The 18,648-nt window shown below is 33.5% G+C and overlaps 2 protein-coding genes and 1 long non-coding RNA gene across 6 annotated transcripts; 2 read left to right on the top strand and 1 right to left on the bottom strand.

Annotated features, from left to right (window-relative positions):
* The first annotated feature begins 1,065 nt into the window (after nucleotides 1–1,065).
* Nucleotides 1,066–2,325, top strand: LOC106795230 (uncharacterized). Of its 2 annotated transcripts, none has more exons than XR_001383709.2 (2): nucleotides 1,066–1,332; nucleotides 2,125–2,325. It is a non-coding gene; the product is annotated as an uncharacterized lncRNA (long non-coding RNA). The 2 variants fall into 2 exon arrangements; XR_005889095.1 differs by lacking the exon at nucleotides 2,125–2,325 and adding an exon at nucleotides 1,478–1,948.
* A 4,925-nt stretch (nucleotides 2,326–7,250) lies between these two features.
* On the top strand, nucleotides 7,251–9,837 carry LOC100816739 (LEAF RUST 10 DISEASE-RESISTANCE LOCUS RECEPTOR-LIKE PROTEIN KINASE-like 1.5). The gene has a single exon (XM_003519732.5). It carries the CDS (start codon nucleotides 7,538–7,540, stop codon nucleotides 9,383–9,385), a length of 1,848 nt encoding a protein of 615 aa, XP_003519780.1. The 5' UTR covers nucleotides 7,251–7,537; the 3' UTR covers nucleotides 9,386–9,837.
* Nucleotides 9,838–10,668: 831 nt separating this feature from the next.
* Nucleotides 10,669–16,906, bottom strand: LOC100803771 (tetratricopeptide repeat protein 38). 3 transcript variants are annotated; one of them, XM_041010291.1, is made up of 14 exons: nucleotides 16,688–16,904; nucleotides 16,412–16,564; nucleotides 16,179–16,277; nucleotides 14,553–14,654; nucleotides 13,728–13,871; nucleotides 13,252–13,343; nucleotides 13,047–13,176; nucleotides 12,858–12,929; nucleotides 12,248–12,354; nucleotides 12,115–12,166; nucleotides 11,346–11,435; nucleotides 11,173–11,257; nucleotides 11,026–11,090; nucleotides 10,669–10,918 (listed from the first exon to the last, which is right to left on the bottom strand). In XM_041010291.1, exons 1-14 carry the CDS (start codon nucleotides 16,781–16,783, stop codon nucleotides 10,832–10,834), a joined length of 1,374 nt encoding a protein of 457 aa, XP_040866225.1. In that variant the 5' UTR covers nucleotides 16,784–16,904; the 3' UTR covers nucleotides 10,669–10,831. The 3 variants fall into 3 exon arrangements, with proteins under 3 accessions (XP_040866225.1, XP_003519185.1, XP_040866223.1); XM_003519137.5 differs by having other exon boundaries at nucleotides 12,858–12,962; nucleotides 16,688–16,903; XM_041010289.1 differs by having other exon boundaries at nucleotides 12,115–12,354; nucleotides 12,858–12,962; nucleotides 16,688–16,906.
* Between the last annotated feature and the right edge of the window lie 1,742 nt (nucleotides 16,907–18,648).

An 18,648-nucleotide genomic window follows, 5' to 3' on the forward strand; every position in this document is an offset into this window, starting at 1 on the left:
GGAATACTAGGTCACGGTAATTAATTTATTAGATAGCAGAAATGATTTCATGCAATCTTGTTCTCATACAATATATACTTAGACGCGGCGTATCATAAACCTTGGTATTAGTGAATTGTACGTGTACAAGGAACATTGGGGGTTGAATCTCCGTGGAAATTGCGATGTAGTTTCTACGGTTTTAATGTTGAAAAGGATTATGCAAATTGGCAATGATATTCATACGTACGTGTTAATGGGATATATATTTTACAAGGTTTTCATAAAATTTAAAAGATAAAAATCAGTTTTATACTAATTAAACAAAAATTAATTACCAACATGTTGTGTCATAATTGATAAATAATGTATCTCATGAGCATCTGGTATAAGTTTAATCTTTAATTAAAGAAAATGTCAATCTTTTAAATAAATCTTAATATTCCGAATAATTAATTCTTAATTTTCGACTAAAAAGATGCATTGGTTTAAAAAAAAGTGATATAATTAACCTATAACTTTATTTCTTAAACATATGATTAGGGGTTTAATTCCTCATTTGTGTTTGTACAAAAATACATATGTTATTATATTTTTAAATGAATCTCAATATCTTATGAAATATTAGGTTAAAAAAATGAGGAAAATATATTTTAAAATTAGAAAATTAATTATATTTATAAGTTTTTTTTATGCATATATAAGGTTTGATTTGGTCACTTGAAACTTGTAAAATAACATCTTTGACTTGATTTCTCACAATTTTGAAACTGCTTTTAATTCGACGACTGTACGTTTTGATTTTTTTAGTCTATTTATATGTTTGGTTAAACTTTCATCTTATCATAAAAATGTCAAGATTATAACATATTTAGGACTTCATGTTATTGATTTTACCATGAATATATAAATCTTTAAGAAGAGTTATTGACACGTTTTCTGCTCATTTGTCAAACATATTTTACTTATTAAAGAATAGAGTAATGATGTTGCATATACTTTCGTCACAACGAAAAGGCTAATCATGCTCGGCCTTAACTTGTTGGTAAGTGGTATTATGTGATTTTCTTAATTAGTGGATATGATTAGAGATTAAGACAGCAGAAAATATTGAAAAGAAACCCTTCTAGTGCGTGGTTGATTGAGAAGAGTACTAGAAAGCTAGAATCGAATAAATATGATATTAGACGACAGAGAAGGTTCCAGGTAATACTAATGCTCGAGACCAAGAACAAGAAGATTAATTGGTATTACTTTTGCGTGTTGAAAATGAAAGTGGAAAATGAAAAATTGTCAGAGATGGTGATGGAAGATTTGGAATGGAGACAGAAAATGTGCGTCACCATGGCCGAGGTAACTTTAGTTTTTGTATTCATTTGTTGGGAATTGGAGTAGCTTCCATAGATCGAAGGCGGTGTTATTTGCATTATTTATTTTATGGGAAAGTTCCAAAAAAGATCTTTCTTAATTCTTATAGTAGTTTGTTTAATATTTATAGATTGTGAAGGAAAAAACAATCCCTTAAGCTTTAATGAAGGGGGATGCTCCGGTGGACTAATTTTTTGCAAATGGTTTGGTGCCGACTAGAGAGGTCGTCAAAATCGACACCATTGTGAGATGCGTTTGTTGTGTTTATCTGTTTTTAGGAGTTGAATGGGATATGGGTAGGTTTTTTCTGAAAATAAATTTTGGATTTTCGATTATTGTGTGAAATGTGAAGTTTATGGGTTGTGAGTTTTGGTGTGGATTCTTGAGCATTTTTTGTTGGTGTTGTCTTTCACTTGAAGGATCTCGGTTGATTTGTGGTATTTTGTTTCGACAATATGTTCAATTGTTGTGGTTGTATGTCTTTGTTCCTTGGTATTCGGTATGTGTAGCACTTGCTTGTTGTACATAGAATAAATATAATATATAGATTTGGTTTGCCTAATTTTATAAATTAAGTTTAGCTGAGGCTTTTGGGAAGTAATTCGGGTATTTATGTATTGGTTTTAAAATTTGATAAAGTAGTTTTAAATTGGGATTTGGAACTGTCAGAGTTTTGGATTGTTGTTTGAGATGAAATGATAAGCCTTTATTTGATGTAGGCAACAGCTTATATCAATCAGTAGAATTTGATATGAGAAAGTATTTTGTTTTTTTCAGTTATGGATAATACAGAGACAGAGCAAGAAGAAGAATTCGTCATTAAATAACCGATACGCAAAGTCACGGGTCACTCATCTACATCGTCTAATATTTTACAACTAAATCCAACGGACAGTAACAACTGCCCCAAACTGGACGACATCTTTCACTGGTCCACCGTAGAAGGAACCTTTAATGAATACTAAATAAAACAACCAATGAAGGAAAAAGTAATCCTTTACTTACTGTTTTTTTAATGTGCATAAAAGTAATATTGAGATAATCATTTTTTTTATACAACGACAAAGATATATAAAATTTAAATATAAGTCTTGGTACATCTATCTCAATTCATTACTATTAGACCAACTTTATTAATTCATGCTACTTAATAGAAATACAATGAAATGTTAAACACGATGAAAAATTATCTTAAACGTATGCGTTGCATTTGTCATAAGGTTATATCATCTTTAAGACCATTTTTAAAATAAAAAATCGTTTTAGGATTACTATTGGAGAGTGAATTAATTCTCTACTTTAAAAGAAAAAAAAAGCCTCGAGATGATGAAGTGTTACAATCTTATCATTGAATTTTTATAAATTAGTTTTGACTTTTGAGTATATAATTTATCGTTTGTAATAATAGAAAATTACCAATTTTGAATTCACGTCATGCTTAAAGGAACAAAAACGATTTAACATTTTAAAATCACAACACAATGACTATAACATTAATTGCACATTATATGCTAGCAACATTCAAATTTATTTTGAAGCGCCTTCCAAATTAAGAATCTCTATGGTCTCTTAAGAAGAAAGTATGAATAGTAATAAGATGGCATTAAGTGTTTGGTTGAGCTGATTTATCACGGAAAGCTTTAAAAAACTGATGGGCATCACACATCTGTCTTTCATAGCAAAAAAGAGCATAGACAAAAACAAGAGGAAAGCTACACTAAACAAAGAGACAATGTGGGTTTTTTTTTTGGTTTTTAATAAAAGCACCCTTTTTTTGTTAATGCATATATTTTCTTTTACCTATCAAACATCTTTAATTTAAGAGTTTAATGATCATGCACTAACGATATAATTCAATCATAAATCATTGTTAATATGATTTTTAAAATATTTATTATAAATCATTGTTAATATATTTTTTTACGTTTGTGATTAGATAATGGTATAAACTTTTTTATGTTGTTAGTGTATAACTTTTTTTCTTTTTAATTTAAATATTTTTCTCTTTTATACTTTATTTTACCTCAATCAAACATTCTTATTTTTTCACTCTCTTTCTATTCTATTTCACTTTTTTTTTTTCATTTCGCACCTCCTTTCGTTCCTTTTTCTTTTTCCACAACCAAACACAATGAAAATAAATTGTTTGACTAAACATAAATCACATTTACTCATTCTTTAGTTATCTCATTGTTCTTTGTTTTCTTGCACATTTATTGTTCTTTGTTATTATTTGTTAATATATTTTGTCTAACACTACGATGTGAGAAGCTTAAAAATGTTTGTAATAAAAGAATATTTCAAATTAATCTTAGAAAGACTATTAAAAAACATACTTTGGTCATCAGGATTGGGTTATCCATGGTACAATTGTTTCATATAAGTGAAAATTTTGGTTAAAATTCAAACATTGAATGTAGGAAAGGCTATTGGGTGAATCGGAATAAGCACAATGTGTTTATATTTCTTTTTTCTTTTATTTGTTTGTACTAATCAAAGGTAGGATTAATTGTGAAAAGCTTTTTTCTAGAAAGCTTAGGGTTTTAAACTTTAACAAAACTATTTTTGCATCATCTTAGTCTATACGACAATAATTATTCTTTCATTGCAAAAATATTTCTGTTGCTTTGTTTTTCAAATGCTTTTTTACAAAAAAAGATTTTGTCTGCAGAAAAAAAAGTTTGAAAGATAATAGTAAAACGAAATTCAGCCCTGTTTTTTGTGTTTAGTTTCTATCTTTCAACCTCAGGTTTAAACACTTAATAATGATGAAAAGAAGATCTAAAAGTGACATGGCACACAATAAATAGCTAAACGGACTTCTATCTTCAATCCCATGAGGCTAAGATTGATGCTTAGTTTTGTTTTTGTTTTTTTAGGGGGGATGCTTAAAATTTAATAGACCTTTTTTTTAAGAATTAATATACCTTCTTATGACTTATCTAATATTATAATATATGATTTTATAATAATTGGTACTTTAAATATCGAAATAAGCTTTAAATAGGTCATTGTGAGATTACAATAATTTATTTTAATCATTTCACCTCCTTACGCACACAAAGCTCACAACCACCTGCATTGATATATATTTTCCCAAGCCCAATTTTGCGGTAAGTGAGTGGAAAAAATCACACATCTTTTTTCCCTTACACTTCGCTCATCCTCTTCACGGTTGCATGCTCCCCAGCCTCCCTTATCTCAAAATTTCTTATCAAAACCTCGACATTAAACCACCGTGACACTGTATATTGTAGTAAAAAAAAAGGTTATGAATTTCAGCTACAATATTTTCTTTTAAAAAATTAGTTCCAGTAGGATATTTCATTCTCATAACCTCTCGAAAAATTCAAATTCAAAACATTGCCAAGAGTAACAAATCTTATAATGTTGATTAGTTTTTACGTAAATATGCAATTACTCATGTACTTATTCTAAAGCAGAATTTATATCCCTAATTGGGTTGGTCGGTCCAGTGAATTTATATTACCAATCCAAGCATGGCACAACCCAGCCCATGAAAACTGTCATAGTGGGTTAGGTGCAATGAAATGAAATAATCCTACTATTGAAATTACAGAATCAAATTTTCATGAATAATTTTTAAATTACAGAATAAAAAAACTCCGACATGGGGTAGTTTGAATGGCGAACGTGATGCTTTTAATAATAGTTCCCTGCAAGCCCGAACCCATTCCGGTTATATTAATTTTAGGCAAAATTATAAATTTGATCCCCAATAATTTACTTTATAAATTTGATTTCTTATTTTGTAAAATCGTGCAATATTGATCCTATAAATTATAATTGAATGTTGACCGTTAATAAGTGATGTTAAATATCATGTGTCACGTTCTCATTGGATGATGACTGTCACGTGTCATGTTCCGGTCAAATGTCACCTCCATGAATTGTTGTTTCCATTTTTAATCAAAACATGACACATGACAGTCAACATAACTTGTTGATCAACGTTTAATTGTGATTTGCGGGGTTAACATTGCCAAATCTAAAATGGAAGGTAAATTAAGGAACAAAAATATAATTTTCCCTTAAATTTTATAAACCGAGAAAATAAAATATAAATATTTATGTACATAAGCTGACATAAGGCTTGAGAAATGAAAAGTTGATTACTCGATTCGTTCGTATCCAAAAAAAAATGCTGGTGTGGGGCATGGGGAAACGTGTCCTGAGGCCACTGGTGCAACCTGTTTCTCTGAAAGTCTACTGCTTTATCAGTTCTCAGTGATTTCACGATCAACAGGGAGGGACCCTCTGATTTTCAAAAAACTATAGATAGCGTTCCATATTTTGGCAGTACTGGATATCATAATTACTCTTTTGTTCTGCAGTGCATACACAAGGAATTAAATATAAAAGGGTTTTAGAAAAAGCTGTGATATTAAATGTTACTCTATATTTTTAATTAAAGTTTTTTATTTATTATAATTTTTTAGTTGTTATTTTTAAAGAAATCATTAGTGAAATTATAATAATTTCATATAAAATAAGTACTATCTTGGGCCCTTGGAGTAATTATAGTCGAATTTTGTATGACGAAAAAGAGTTTAAAATGGACATTATCTAACTTTTGTTTTGAGTTTCTTTTAAAAAGTTAAGGATAAATGATAATATTTTGTTTTTTAATTTATAGATAGCTGATAATTTTTTTAAAAAAAATTAATTTATTTAACTTTTAAAAATATTAAAAATGCGATAATTTTATTCTGCCGTTTAGTTTGTGTGGCTGTTTTTTTCAAAAAAATAAAAGGACGACAATCATGTATAAATTGTTAATATTAAAAGTTAATCAATCACTAACCCATGTTTTAATTTTATCCTTTATAATAATATTAGGAGGCATGACTTGCTGCCAAAGCATACAAAACATTTTCCGTTCAGAACTAGGCATGTTATTATAACATCATGATCCACGGTGCTGTTTGAAAACCTTGAAGTAGCTGCTCTTCATTACGTATAGTCTTTATTGCATTATTACAAGATATGAAAACTGTACAAAATTCTTCCAATAATTTACTTCATAATTTTACCATTAAAGTGGATGACCATCCATCAATAATTAGTATAACAGATAAATGTTAAGAACATATATTTTTTTATCACATTCTCTTAAACATACTTTTTTTATTGGGGAAAATTTATTTAAAATAACAAAGTTTTGTGAATTTTATAATTTTTTTGTTATAATTTTAACTAACTATAATGACTGCATTTAATAGGATTCTGTTGGAACTTAGAAGGCCTGTTCACGATTTGTTCATTTCCAAAATACTTCTGAAAGTAACATTTCGAAATAGCCAAGTTATTTTTTGTTTGTAAAAGTAAAAAAGAAAAAAGAAAAAAAAGTTGCCTCGAGCTCGAAGATAAAGAAGGAAAATTGAAAAACAAGACATGAATTCCGGCGTTCAGCTGGAAGGCCCCACGAGCGGAAGTGGCGCGCACCAGTTTCCTCTTTCGAGATTTTTGTTTGGGTTGGTGCCAAAACACAATTCATGGGAGTTCTGGGTACATATGCAATATTGTTCACCCAAATTAGATTCCCTCATCTAAGACAAAATAGTTGCAACTAAAATATCGAGTTTAATTATTGCTACTATTATTATATGTAAATAACATTTTCGTTCTCGTCTTTCTAATTAAAACAAACTTTAGCTTTAATCCTTTTTTTTTTCTATTGTAATGTTTTACTACAATTTCCGTTAAATTTTAGTAAAATGTATACCTAAGCCAATAACATCAGTGTCTAAAAAAGTTTATTTTCTATTTTCTTTTAATTTATTTCTTCTTAATATGTATTTTCCTTTTCTTTTTCTTTTTCTCCCTCTGATACACCCTCAAAATGATTATCGGGATTCTTAAAATAAATAGCAAATATAAGCATATGCAAGTGCAATAAATTGAATGAGGAAGGTCTCTACACAATTCTTTGAAAACAAATTAAATTGTGTTTTATCTCACAGCTGCACGTGACCCTGTTTTGTTTGAAACCCTCTCTCTCTCTATTTCCCCAACTCCAAGAACTTAGAAGCTAGAAGAGTAGTAGTAGCATAGCAAAACACTTGTTCTCTTTCCCTCCTTCCTCCACCCCAAAAGCAGATCCCATCTAAGTCAAAACAAAAACCCCTCCACCCCTCCCATTCATTGATGAGTCCTCTCTCCCCAATCCATGTCTCCATCCATCTTCACCATCATTCTCCTCTCCTTCCTCCTCTTCTCCACACCTTCCAAGTCTCAAACACCATCATGCTCTTCCAATTTAAACACAAGCACACACACCTGCCCTCCATTTCCTTCTAATAATCCCCCTTACCCATTCTCATCTACTCCAGGCTGTGGCCACCCTTCCTTCCACCTAACTTGCTCCACCCCTCACTCCCAAATCTCCATCAACAACTTCTCTTTCTCCATCCTCTCCTATAACCCCAACACCTCCTCCATCACTCTCTCCCCTCACCAACAACACCCCAACAACATTTTCCCTTCCATCCCCACTCACCCCATCAACCTCTCTTCCACCCCTTTCCGCATCTCCGCCGCCACCTGCTCCCGCCTCTCCTTCCTCCGCCCCTGCTTCCCCCCTCCTCCCCTCCCCAACTGCTCCCACTCCCCCTTCCAATGCCACCTCCTCAAAAACCCCTCCCACCTCCTCCACGACTGCGCTTCCACCCACCACCACTCCTCCTCCGACACCGACCAGTCCTCCGCCTGCCAGACCGACATCCTCGGCTTCCTCGAAGAGCTCCTCCAGACCGGAATCCAGCTCGACTGGGACGAAACTCGTGATCCTTATTTCACCAACTGCTCCTCCTGCCGTTCAACCAACAACGGCATCTGCGGCTTCAATTTTTCCTCCCCAAACTACCCTTTCCAGTGCTTCCATTTCCACCCCGAATCCACACTCTCCCCTCCCTGGTTCCGCAAATTTAAACCCAGCAAAATCGCCATCTTCACCACCATCATCACCTTAACCTCCCTAATCCTTATAATTTCAGTCACCACCGCCATGCTCCGCAGATCAAAAGCTTCATCAGCAACACAACAAGACCCTAATACCCTCTTCCTCCACAACCACCGCTCCGCAAGCCTCCTCCCTCCCGCTTTCACCTACGAAGATTTAGCTCTTTCAACCAACAACTTCGATTCAAAACGGATAATCGGCGACGGCGGGTTCGGCTCCGTCTACCTAGCAAACCTCCGCGACGGGCGGCTCGCCGCGGTGAAGTACCTCCACCGCCACCACGCCGTTTCCGCCGCGTTCTCCACCAAATCCTTCTGCAACGAGATTCTCATCCTCTCTTCCATCAACCACCCGAACCTCGTGAAGCTTCACGGATACTGTAGCGACCCGAGGGGGCTTCTTTTAGTCTACGATTACATCCCTAACGGAACCCTAGCGGAACACCTGCATAACCGTAAGGGCTCGCTGACGTGGCAGGTGAGGCTCGACATCGCGTTGCAAACGGCGTTAGCGATGGAGTATCTTCACTTCTCGGTGGTGCCGCCGATTGTGCACAGGGACATAACGTCGTCGAATATTTTCGTGGAGAGGGATATGAGGATTAAGGTTGGGGATTTTGGACTTTCGAGGCTTTTGGTGGTGCAGGATAATAACACCACGTCGTCTTCGAACGGGTTTGTGTGGACCGGGCCGCAAGGGACGCCGGGCTATTTGGACCCAGATTATCACCGGTCCTTCCGGTTAACCGAGAAGAGTGACGTGTACAGTTTTGGAGTGGTGTTGCTGGAGCTTATTTCGGGGCTGAGAGCGGTTGATCAGAATAGGGACAAGCGCGAAATGGCGCTTGCGGATTTGGTTGTTTCGCGGATCCAGATGGGGCAGTTACATCAAGTGCTCGACCCGGTTCTTGACTGCGCCGACGGCGGCGTTGCCGCCGTCGCGGAGCTTGCTTTCCGGTGTGTCGCGGCCGATAAGGACGACAGGCCGGACGCCAGGGAGGTGGTGGAGGAGCTGAAGCGGGTGCGCAACAGAGCCGTTACGGCGGCGAAGGAGTGAGTTTTTTTATTTTGTTTTTAAATTACGGGGCCGAGTGCGCATGTGGAGTTTGACTGTGGGGGGGGGGTGCACTTGTGTCGGACGGTAACGCTGACTTGACCCCACTGAAGCTACTATGATGAGGTTGTTTTTTATATTTGAAATTGTTACTATACTATGATGTTAGTGCCACGTTGGTGTTGCACGCACGAGGGTTTTTTTTTTTGTTTTTTTTTAATTCTATCTTCTATGGTTACGTTACGTAACGTCAATGGGGGAAGTGTCAGTGACCCCGTACCGGTACGGTGAGTTTTTTATTAGTACTGCGAGTGGGAGCCTACCTAAATTGAGCTCACTTATTGGTTTCACTACTACCTCATATATGTCTCGGTATATATACCATATCTTGTATAAGTTGTAACTCTTTTTGCAAAGTACATTTTTCCATTTTCAATTATAGGATAAGTTATTTACGTTTTCCCTCTCTTTTTAACTTACCAGTAGTTTTGAGACTTGTTATTATTAGCTTTGTGTTTGGATACACATTTGTAAAATTGATTTTGAATCCATGTGATTTTACAAAGTTGATTTTAAATAAACGTGAGTAAATTATAATGTGATTTTTGTTTCAATAACAGACATTATTTGAAAACTTGCCATCAAAATTGATTTTGGGTATCAAATTACAAAAATATGCATGCACATGTATTTGATCTTTGTTATTCATCACAACACAAATAGGGATATACTTGAAACACATTGAGTGATTCAAGTTTAGGGAGATGGAGAAGTTACTTTTAATTGCTTGAATGAAACTTGAGTCCAAACATCCAAACATCTTGGTCGATGCAAAAATCACATTATCCAAACACACTTGAGGTATTTTAGATTGTTAGAAAGTGATTAATTATGATGGGGGAGCTTTTGTTTTATGTACAAGACGAGTAGAATAAAGTGAAGGGGAAAGATAGGTAAAGAGGTTGATTGGCGTGGATGTTTTTTTTAAAGGGGTTGGGGTTTGGAATGCTTTCGCGAAGTGTGAGGTGGGGGTTCTATATTGGTGAAGTTGGTTAAAAAGTCTTCTAAGAAGCTTTTTGACGAGGGCGTCAACGTTAAAATGACTACTACTCCGCAACTTTCCCCCGTGATTAGCGTTTCAAAATTAGACAGTTGATATCATAGCACCCGTCCGTCCGTGACCTACTTTTTGTTTTCACTACAATACAACCTTAATCAATGCGAAATTTGCACAATCCACAAGAGCATCATATGCTGCATAGGGAGTCTGAACTAGAAGCCACCAATGACCAAAACACTAATAATTTTTATTCGCGGTGGAAGGGACCGTTAGTTTTGATGAATTTTGTTACACATTTATTCCGAATGCTATTTTAACCAATGAAAGATTGGGTTTTGCAATGGTGATGTACACACATGAAATGCTTTTTTTATTATATGATTATTCCCTTAATTGAAGTAACGACTCTCCAAAGCCGTGGCCTTCTCGTTCGCAATTCTTTCTTCTGGCTTGTTAGCTAGTTTGTATGCCCTCTCCTGAAAAGATATGAAGCAATGATAATTGTAATTAGTAACAAGTTAGCTCCAGTTGATTATTCTTTAAAACCATTATTAAAATGCTTTGAGGGAAAAGCACCACGTACTAGTAGACGCCACAAGTAGGGGACGCCATCCCTCTTCTTGATTTGCTTCTCTAACACTTCAATTGCTGTGATTAAATTCAATTTTCATCACAATAGTTAGAGACGATTCGTGGGTTTGAACGTTACGATAAAAGTTCGAGATTTTACCCTTCAACGCATTTCCAATATTCAGTAACATATTATACCAAACTTCATTGAATACGTCCACTTGTTCATCAGATGCCCCAATGATCTTCACACCAATGTAATTTTGATATTGTAAGTTCCAAAATCAACAAAAGTGAGGCCAAAATACAGTAAAGTGGTTTGATTAGTACAACCTTATAATCAGTGGCATCGAAATCTGGATCAAGTAATTCTAGCCCACGCCTATCATCAGCTATTCCATACGCATAAAGTGCTTCTGCAAGCTAAGTTAAAAAAGAGAAATGGAGGGAAGAATTGTAACCAAGAAAGAAATATATAGTTCGTGTGAAGCAAAGCATGCTAATTAGAACACTATTCTAAGCAACAACAGCAGTAGAAGACTATGCAGTTGTATAAGTCTTCAAAGCCAGTTATTTTTTGCAGGGAAATAATCTGTTTGAACCACTCAACCACCCAAATATGAACATGAAAAACTACTGTTAGGCCACACACAATATATCTCAATTTTCTTTCAACTCTCTGCAAAATGCAAGCATGTGATGTGATGTCAATAGGTAAAGATTTCTGCACTCCAGCATTTGACTTTTACTTTATTCTTAAATTCTTCAGAACAGAACAGAACAGAACATAAACTCTATCAGGGCTTTTTTGCTAATCAAATCCAACAGTTATTATTTTTTTAGAACAAATTGAAAATCAAATAGAGTCACAATGTCCAACCTAGAACCAACCCATTTGTGCACAATTTGCCTACTTCTGAGTGTGACTCTCGTAAATGATGAATTTCCTGTAAAATACTGTTTAAGGTTGCATGTGACAAAGCTAATTGCTTGTGTTAAAATGAGTGCAACAAAGCATGGTTATAATATATTTGAGCTATGAACTAGACATACTATCTAAGTAGATTTTCATATATTCATGGAAGCAGCTACTGAAGCATACCATCATTCCTCTCTGCATCCGTTGTTGCTTCTTTTTAGTCATCCTCAAAAACCTACAGTAAGATAACATTAATATATCACAATTCATGCAACATTGCATCTCAATTATATTTTGCAAAATATAACACTTCCACCTGTTTTTTAAGCCCTTAAGAAGATCTTCTGCTTTTGAAATTTCTCCAGTCTTTGCCAAAGTCCACACTATCAATACATCAAAGTGCCACTCCATATACCAGTTTTCCTGACCATTTAATATACATCCATGATATGCACAAGCATAAGAAAGTTTTTCCAACATGATACACAAGTGATTAAAAGTTGTATCAAAATCATCACTAAGAAACACAGAAAGTACATTTATTTTTTTAAAAAAAATCATTCAAACTCATGTTTTATGTGTAATGTACATTTCGTCTTGAAAATGTAAATTTATGGACTTAAAAATAGTTTTTTGTTGTTAAATATGTATATTTTTCTTATTTGTTTCTATTTGGTAACTTTGTACTATGCATTCAATTTTCATCTTTTCCTTTTATTTTTTCATTAAAATTGTGAACTGGCAGTATCGCCAGTTTAATGTCCAATCTGGTTTAAGTTTTTAATACATCAGAAGAGAACACAGATAAGTATCAACCTAACCAAAGTGTAACGGAATTCAAGATTTAGATCAATATTCCAGTTGCATATTGAAGAGCCATACAATATTACCATTTTGTTGATTCATGTGGGTGTATCTTAACTTACTTGATTAGTTAGGCATTCCGCAAGCATCTTGAGACGATCACCAATGATATCCAATTCACCACGTACATACAACCGCAAAAGCAGACCCGCAGCATTTAAGTAAACCTGTATTCAGAGATATTATAACTTGTTACAGAAGTAAGAAAGTGAGAAACTACTGGTAAATACAAAGCTTATGAAATCACATACCTCTGCACTCATAGAATCATTTCTGTCTAGCTCCTTCCATATATAATTGTCATATATCTCTAGCACTCTTTGTCTCGGGGCATTACCTTCTAAGTAGCAAAGTGCTACATGCCACCAATTGTGTGTCAGCCTGAAAGAATGAAAATTCTGTAGCTGACTAATAGAAAGCTAGACAAAGCCATGGTTAAATGAATCAAATGCTTACATAAAAGATGAAGAACCCCATGATGATGAACATTCTTCCATGAACTTAACAGCTTCTCTAAAACAGCACTTATACTGAAGAACATGGCATAACTGCAGAACAGAATTCAATTATTACACTAGTTATTTAGGTCATAATTTATGAAAAATTCTTGTTACAACCAATTTCTGAAATTTGACAGCATAGTGTTCATAACTTGTGACTTCATTATGCCTAAAACTAAAGCTTGAGATAATCCCCCTATCAATGGTTAATTGCTTGATTTTTCTACAAACCTATTACTGCTTTCCTTTTTTAGATTCATAAGAAATACAGGGAACTTCTAAGACATTAAGTGGTATTGCAATGTATGCAAAAAGAACAGGTAGAGGTTTATTCAAAATCTTAATTGTTAACTAAACAACTTGGAAGATAGTAATAAGTACTACTCTAAGGTAGAGTGAATATTCCCATATTTAACAATTACATTGACCTACAGCATGCTGTGCCCAGCTGTCTTGCTTATTGATTTCAAATCCCCTTTTGGCAGCTTTCTCAGCTTCCTCCATCCGTCCAAGCTCAAGCAAAGGAAAAGCAAGCATGCCATATATGAAATTTTCTCCTTCATTGTGAGGCAGAACCTGTAACAATTAAAAGTATAAGGTACTCAGTTTTCATCAATAATAATAAATAAGCAAGCTACTCAAACGGTCCTTCAATAGAAAAATAATATAAAGAAGCAAGTTGCATCTTGTTTGGATGGCAAAAATTAGAGATCAGGATAGGATAGGAGTGGACTCTGATTTAAGCATATAATATGATGTTCCTAATTCTGGTGTTTGGTAGAACTTTGAAATTTGCAAGACAAAATTATGTTTAATAAAAAATAAAGGCCAACATGACACATTTTCCCTTGAAAATATTCAAACCAATAGAGAACTTTGGGTTAAGAACTAGGGTGATTACATATTCCCGTGGCTAAAAAATTGGGCTGCAAAGGTCTTCTAACTCCCATTCTCATCTTAACTTTTTTAGGCAACCCAAACAAAGGAAGCAAAAATAATGGAAGTAAATTCTGAGTAACAATTGACTTTTCTACAATCCAATTTAGTGGGGTTGAGTTACAAACTTTTCACTCCTCCATTATATAAGTAAAAGAAAAATCTATTATATTAACATTTTGGAAACTTCTTAAACAATATACAAGATGCAAAAATATTTTAGTAATGAAACTGTACCTTTTTATAGGTAAAGAAAACATTTATTTCCGAAAACCAATTATAGGAGAAATGAAACAGAAATGTTCTCTAATTAAGAGGAACCTTTTGAATAAGAGATAAAGAAAGACCAGGCAGACCCATGTAGAAGCATATGACTTGTGCTCTCTTTAGAGAAACCAGATCTCTTGGGAACTCTTTCAGAAGCTTCAAAACAAAAACAAGTTTCATTAATCAATAGAATTTGAGTAGCAAATCAGATGAATCTCAAAGCATGGTGCAGACAGATACAATTGGCAAACATGTCTGCAGTCTTAAGTAAGCTTCCATCTTCAGATAGAACTTTCTAAGTAACAATATGCAGAAGATCATCTAACCTTGTTCAAAATTTAGTTTCCACACATCTGAATAACAAAGGATCAACTCATCAAAGTGACAAAGTGTCCTATTAAAGCTACACGGATCATATAATGCCATTATACTCAGTGAAAGACATCAATTTTTTCAAAACCAACATTTAATATGTATTCCCTTAACTTAATGCCTTCAAGGACATACTTTTGGTTCAGGGTTCTTTCCTATTCTCTAGCACACACTTTATGCAGTTGATACCAAAATATCCATCAGCTGTCACCACTAACTTTGTAACTTGTAAGGACTCGGGATTATTCTTAACATTGCATCTATGGCATGAATCTATGTTGGCATTTGCATGAAAATAATTAACATGTCGGCTAGAGTTGAAAGAGCAAGAAAAAATCCATATGGAGGACAGCATACTTAAAGATGCAGGGAAAACCTGAGATTCTGTATGAACATTTGCTTATAGATCTTTCATTTGAATGTACAAAATAAGTCTATTGGAGCTTCAATTATGTTTTGGAGCCTTTTTGTGAAGAAACTACCAGAAAACTAATCTGGACTAGGAGGTCCCTACTGGATCCTAGCCTAATGGCACCCACACGATCAACTATCCAATGCCCTAGGGGGTGCACCTCCTATACAAGAACACACTAAGGGTAAGGGATACTGCGTCAGATATGAGATACCCAAGGCATGTTTACTTCTCTACCTACATTTTATCCCCATTGAACTCTAGAACTAACTTGAGCGTTAGAGTATAACCAATGTAAGATTCTCGCACTACCTCCTTCGGTATAGGTAGGAACATCGTCCTATAGTAATGCTTATCAATATAGTTTTAGCAATTTACATATCATCGCAACCAATGTAAGAGTGTTGGACTACCAACTTTTAGCAATTTACATATCAATCCTACAGGAGTTATAAGGTTGGTTTGGTGGTGAAGGAAGAAGGAAGAGGGAGAGGCTGTGAGTTTGAACTCCCTCACAAACAAAAACTATCAAATTAACAATTATCATTTGCCGATCAAAAAAATAAAATAAAAATCTTAAGTTAACATAGAATGAATTTCACACGCAGAGGATGAAAATATCTAGAGATCCATTTTAATAGATAAACAAGCAGCAAAACAATGTACACCGTGAAACTACATTCTTGAATATATACTTGTACTTATCTAGGTCCTCAAAGATATGAGTGTTTGTGTCATCAGTTTAATTAATCATCCAAAAATAAATAAATACACTAAGATTCAATGACAAACTTTGACATCAACTATGTTTTCAAATTTTATCTTTTTAAATCAAATTGGCCCTCAAACTGATGAGACTTGTATAATACAGAAAGGGACCTACTGAAGTCACTCACCTTGGAATGCAATTCAACAGCTACATCATCGTCTCTATCTTCAGATAGCATATAACTGATGGCATCGAAAACTAGTTTCTCGTACAAGGTGGCATGTTCCTGTAACAACAGAACTCCAATCATGCACCAAAGGAATTTATTTTTTATTTTATTTTTTGTTTCTGATGGATAGAGTCAGAGAAACAAAACAAAACAAAAAAACAAGCAATTGTAGGAAGCAAATGAGAGGGTACAAGGTTGGACTTAGCGGCATGAAGACAAGTGAGAGCACGGGAAGAGCCAGAAGAGTGAAGGAAATGTGCTGCCAAGATGTTGGCCAAGACACAGTGTTTGTCATGTGCCACTGCTTCCAGAATCACAGACCTCTCTCTGCCATAGATGAGAACCTTTCACACCCCCATTTGAGTATTGATATCAAAGAGTTTCAACAAAGACAAAAAAATCAAAATCAAATTAAGAAAAAGTCAGAGAGAGAGAGAGAGAGAAAGAGGTGATGTGAAATGTGGTACCTGATGGTAGTAAGAGTTGATGGCTGAAACGCATGCCTGAGAAGAAGTTGCAACATAGTATCCCCATCTGTCCTCCAATTTCACACCTTCTGCCATCGTTCTTCAAACTCCTTTCGTCTGTGTCTAATTTCCCAAGTCAAAGTCGTTGGTTATGGTTTTCGGGTTTAATTAGCTAAAAGATAAACAAGAGCAACCTGGGAAATCGACACAAGTACTAATTACATCTTATCTAACAAGTAGCAAGAAAGGTATTATTTATTATTAACACGTGTAATTCCAAGTTTGTCTTACTGTGCTACTACCTCTAACACCCCGGAGGACCAATTACAGAAATCAGAAGTTGTATGGTTATGAGATAATATAATTGAAAATAACTTTGAAAAATTTAATTGATACTATTTATATCATATCAGTAATATATATTTGTTAGTACATCTTTTAAAAATTGTGTTTTACTTAAAATAATTATGAAATAGATCACTTAAATTTTTTTATTAAGAGGTATGAATATGAATGAAGACAAAACATTAATAAATTTTGTGTTGATTTGTGGAACAATGATCTAAAAATAGTCAAAACAAATTATAAAGATCTAAAAAAAGATTATCAAAAAAAGTTTATATGGGTGAGATTTATGATGTGAGATATAGTGTATAAGTTATCAAAGATACATTATACCTCTTGTCCTATACATAAGAAATCAAAAGATAATGTTTTCTTGATTTTAATTATAAGAAACCTAGGATTATTTTCTTTTTACTCCTAATTAATTATAAGCCTTATTAATGATTACACTTTTTTCCCATGAAAGTTTGATGCATTGATTGAAAAATTATATTTTGAAAAATAACCTTCTCTTTAATCATTAATGTAATGAGTAGACTTAGAATAAAATTAAAATTTATGATAAGTTAATTAATCTAATTATTTTTATTAGTTTTGATGAATTAGGTAATTATTTTTTATAGATAGGAGTGAAGTAGTATGACTTATTTGTTATTGGATTTTTGTGGATGACTAACGTTTTTAGTATAAAAAAAACTCTCCTTTAATCATATTTTTATATTCACAAAAATCACATATTATTTAAAAATTTAAATATAATTTCATTGGAATTAATGCTATATTAATTAGTGGTTTCAAGTTTTTAATATCATGTGTGTAAATAAGTTAATATTTTAATGTATGTATTGCAATTAAAGTTTACAATTAATCTTGGATGTTGATAGATTATGTTGAAAGATGTAAATTTCACTTTAATGATTTCTAATTTTCCATCATTCGAAGTAATTTCTCTTTTATTATTGTTGCAACATACGTTGATATAATTTGATAATGATTTACAAATTTGGGTCTTTGAATTTTGCTTCGGAATCCTGATCCTTAGACATTATAGCGGGCCTTTTTCTTTTTACACCCTGCAAACTTATCCTACACTCTCTTCTCATTTTAATTTTTTCACATGATTCCTAAAATACTATGTATTGTTTATTCTTGATCACGTTTCATAATTATTTTTAAATGTATTATGAAATAGACATTCTTAAAGTATGATATTTGGGTTATGGAATAAAATTATGTTCGACAAAATTAACTGAAAAGTTAGTCGGAAGCTAAAAAATTAGCTGACAGCTGTAAGTTGAAAAACTAATTTATTAAATTAGAATTATTTGATAGAACTAACTGTTGAAGTAGTTGAAAATTTTAAAATGAAAAAAAATAATAAATCATTATTTATTTTAAAAATGTAACAAGGAAAAGGAATAAATATATTGAGGATAAAAGTGAAAGAAAATATAAAAATCTAAAAATTAGAAGCTAGTATTTAAAAAAATATTACTTTAAATAATATTTCAAAAAATATTAGAAGCTATTAAAAAAAGTTCACTTATCGAACAACCAAATGAAAAAAATTCCAAAATACTTCTTCAATAAGTATTTTAATTGTATTGTACAAAGAC

Source organism: Glycine max, chromosome 2, assembly GCF_000004515.6.
Source record: "Glycine max cultivar Williams 82 chromosome 2, Glycine_max_v4.0, whole genome shotgun sequence".
Classification (NCBI taxonomy): Eukaryota; Viridiplantae; Streptophyta; class Magnoliopsida; order Fabales; family Fabaceae; genus Glycine; species Glycine max.

Excerpts from the sequence above, each read along its gene's own strand:
- LOC100816739 (XM_003519732.5), top strand. The coding sequence starts at position 7,538 with ATGTCTCCATCCATCTTCACCATCATTCTCCTCTCCTTCCTCCTCTTC.
- LOC100803771 (XM_041010289.1), bottom strand. The coding sequence starts at position 16,783 with ATGGCAGAAGGTGTGAAATTGGAGGACAGATGGGGATACTATGTTGCA. Across the intron at positions 13,344-13,727 it reads ACAGCTGGGCACAGCATGCT|TTATGCCATGTTCTTCAGTA; the intron begins GTAGGTCAATGT and ends TCTGTTCTGCAG. Across the intron at positions 11,436-12,114 it reads GGATGCAGAGAGGAATGATG|CTTGCAGAAGCACTTTATGC; the intron begins GTATGCTTCAGT and ends TTTTTAACTTAG.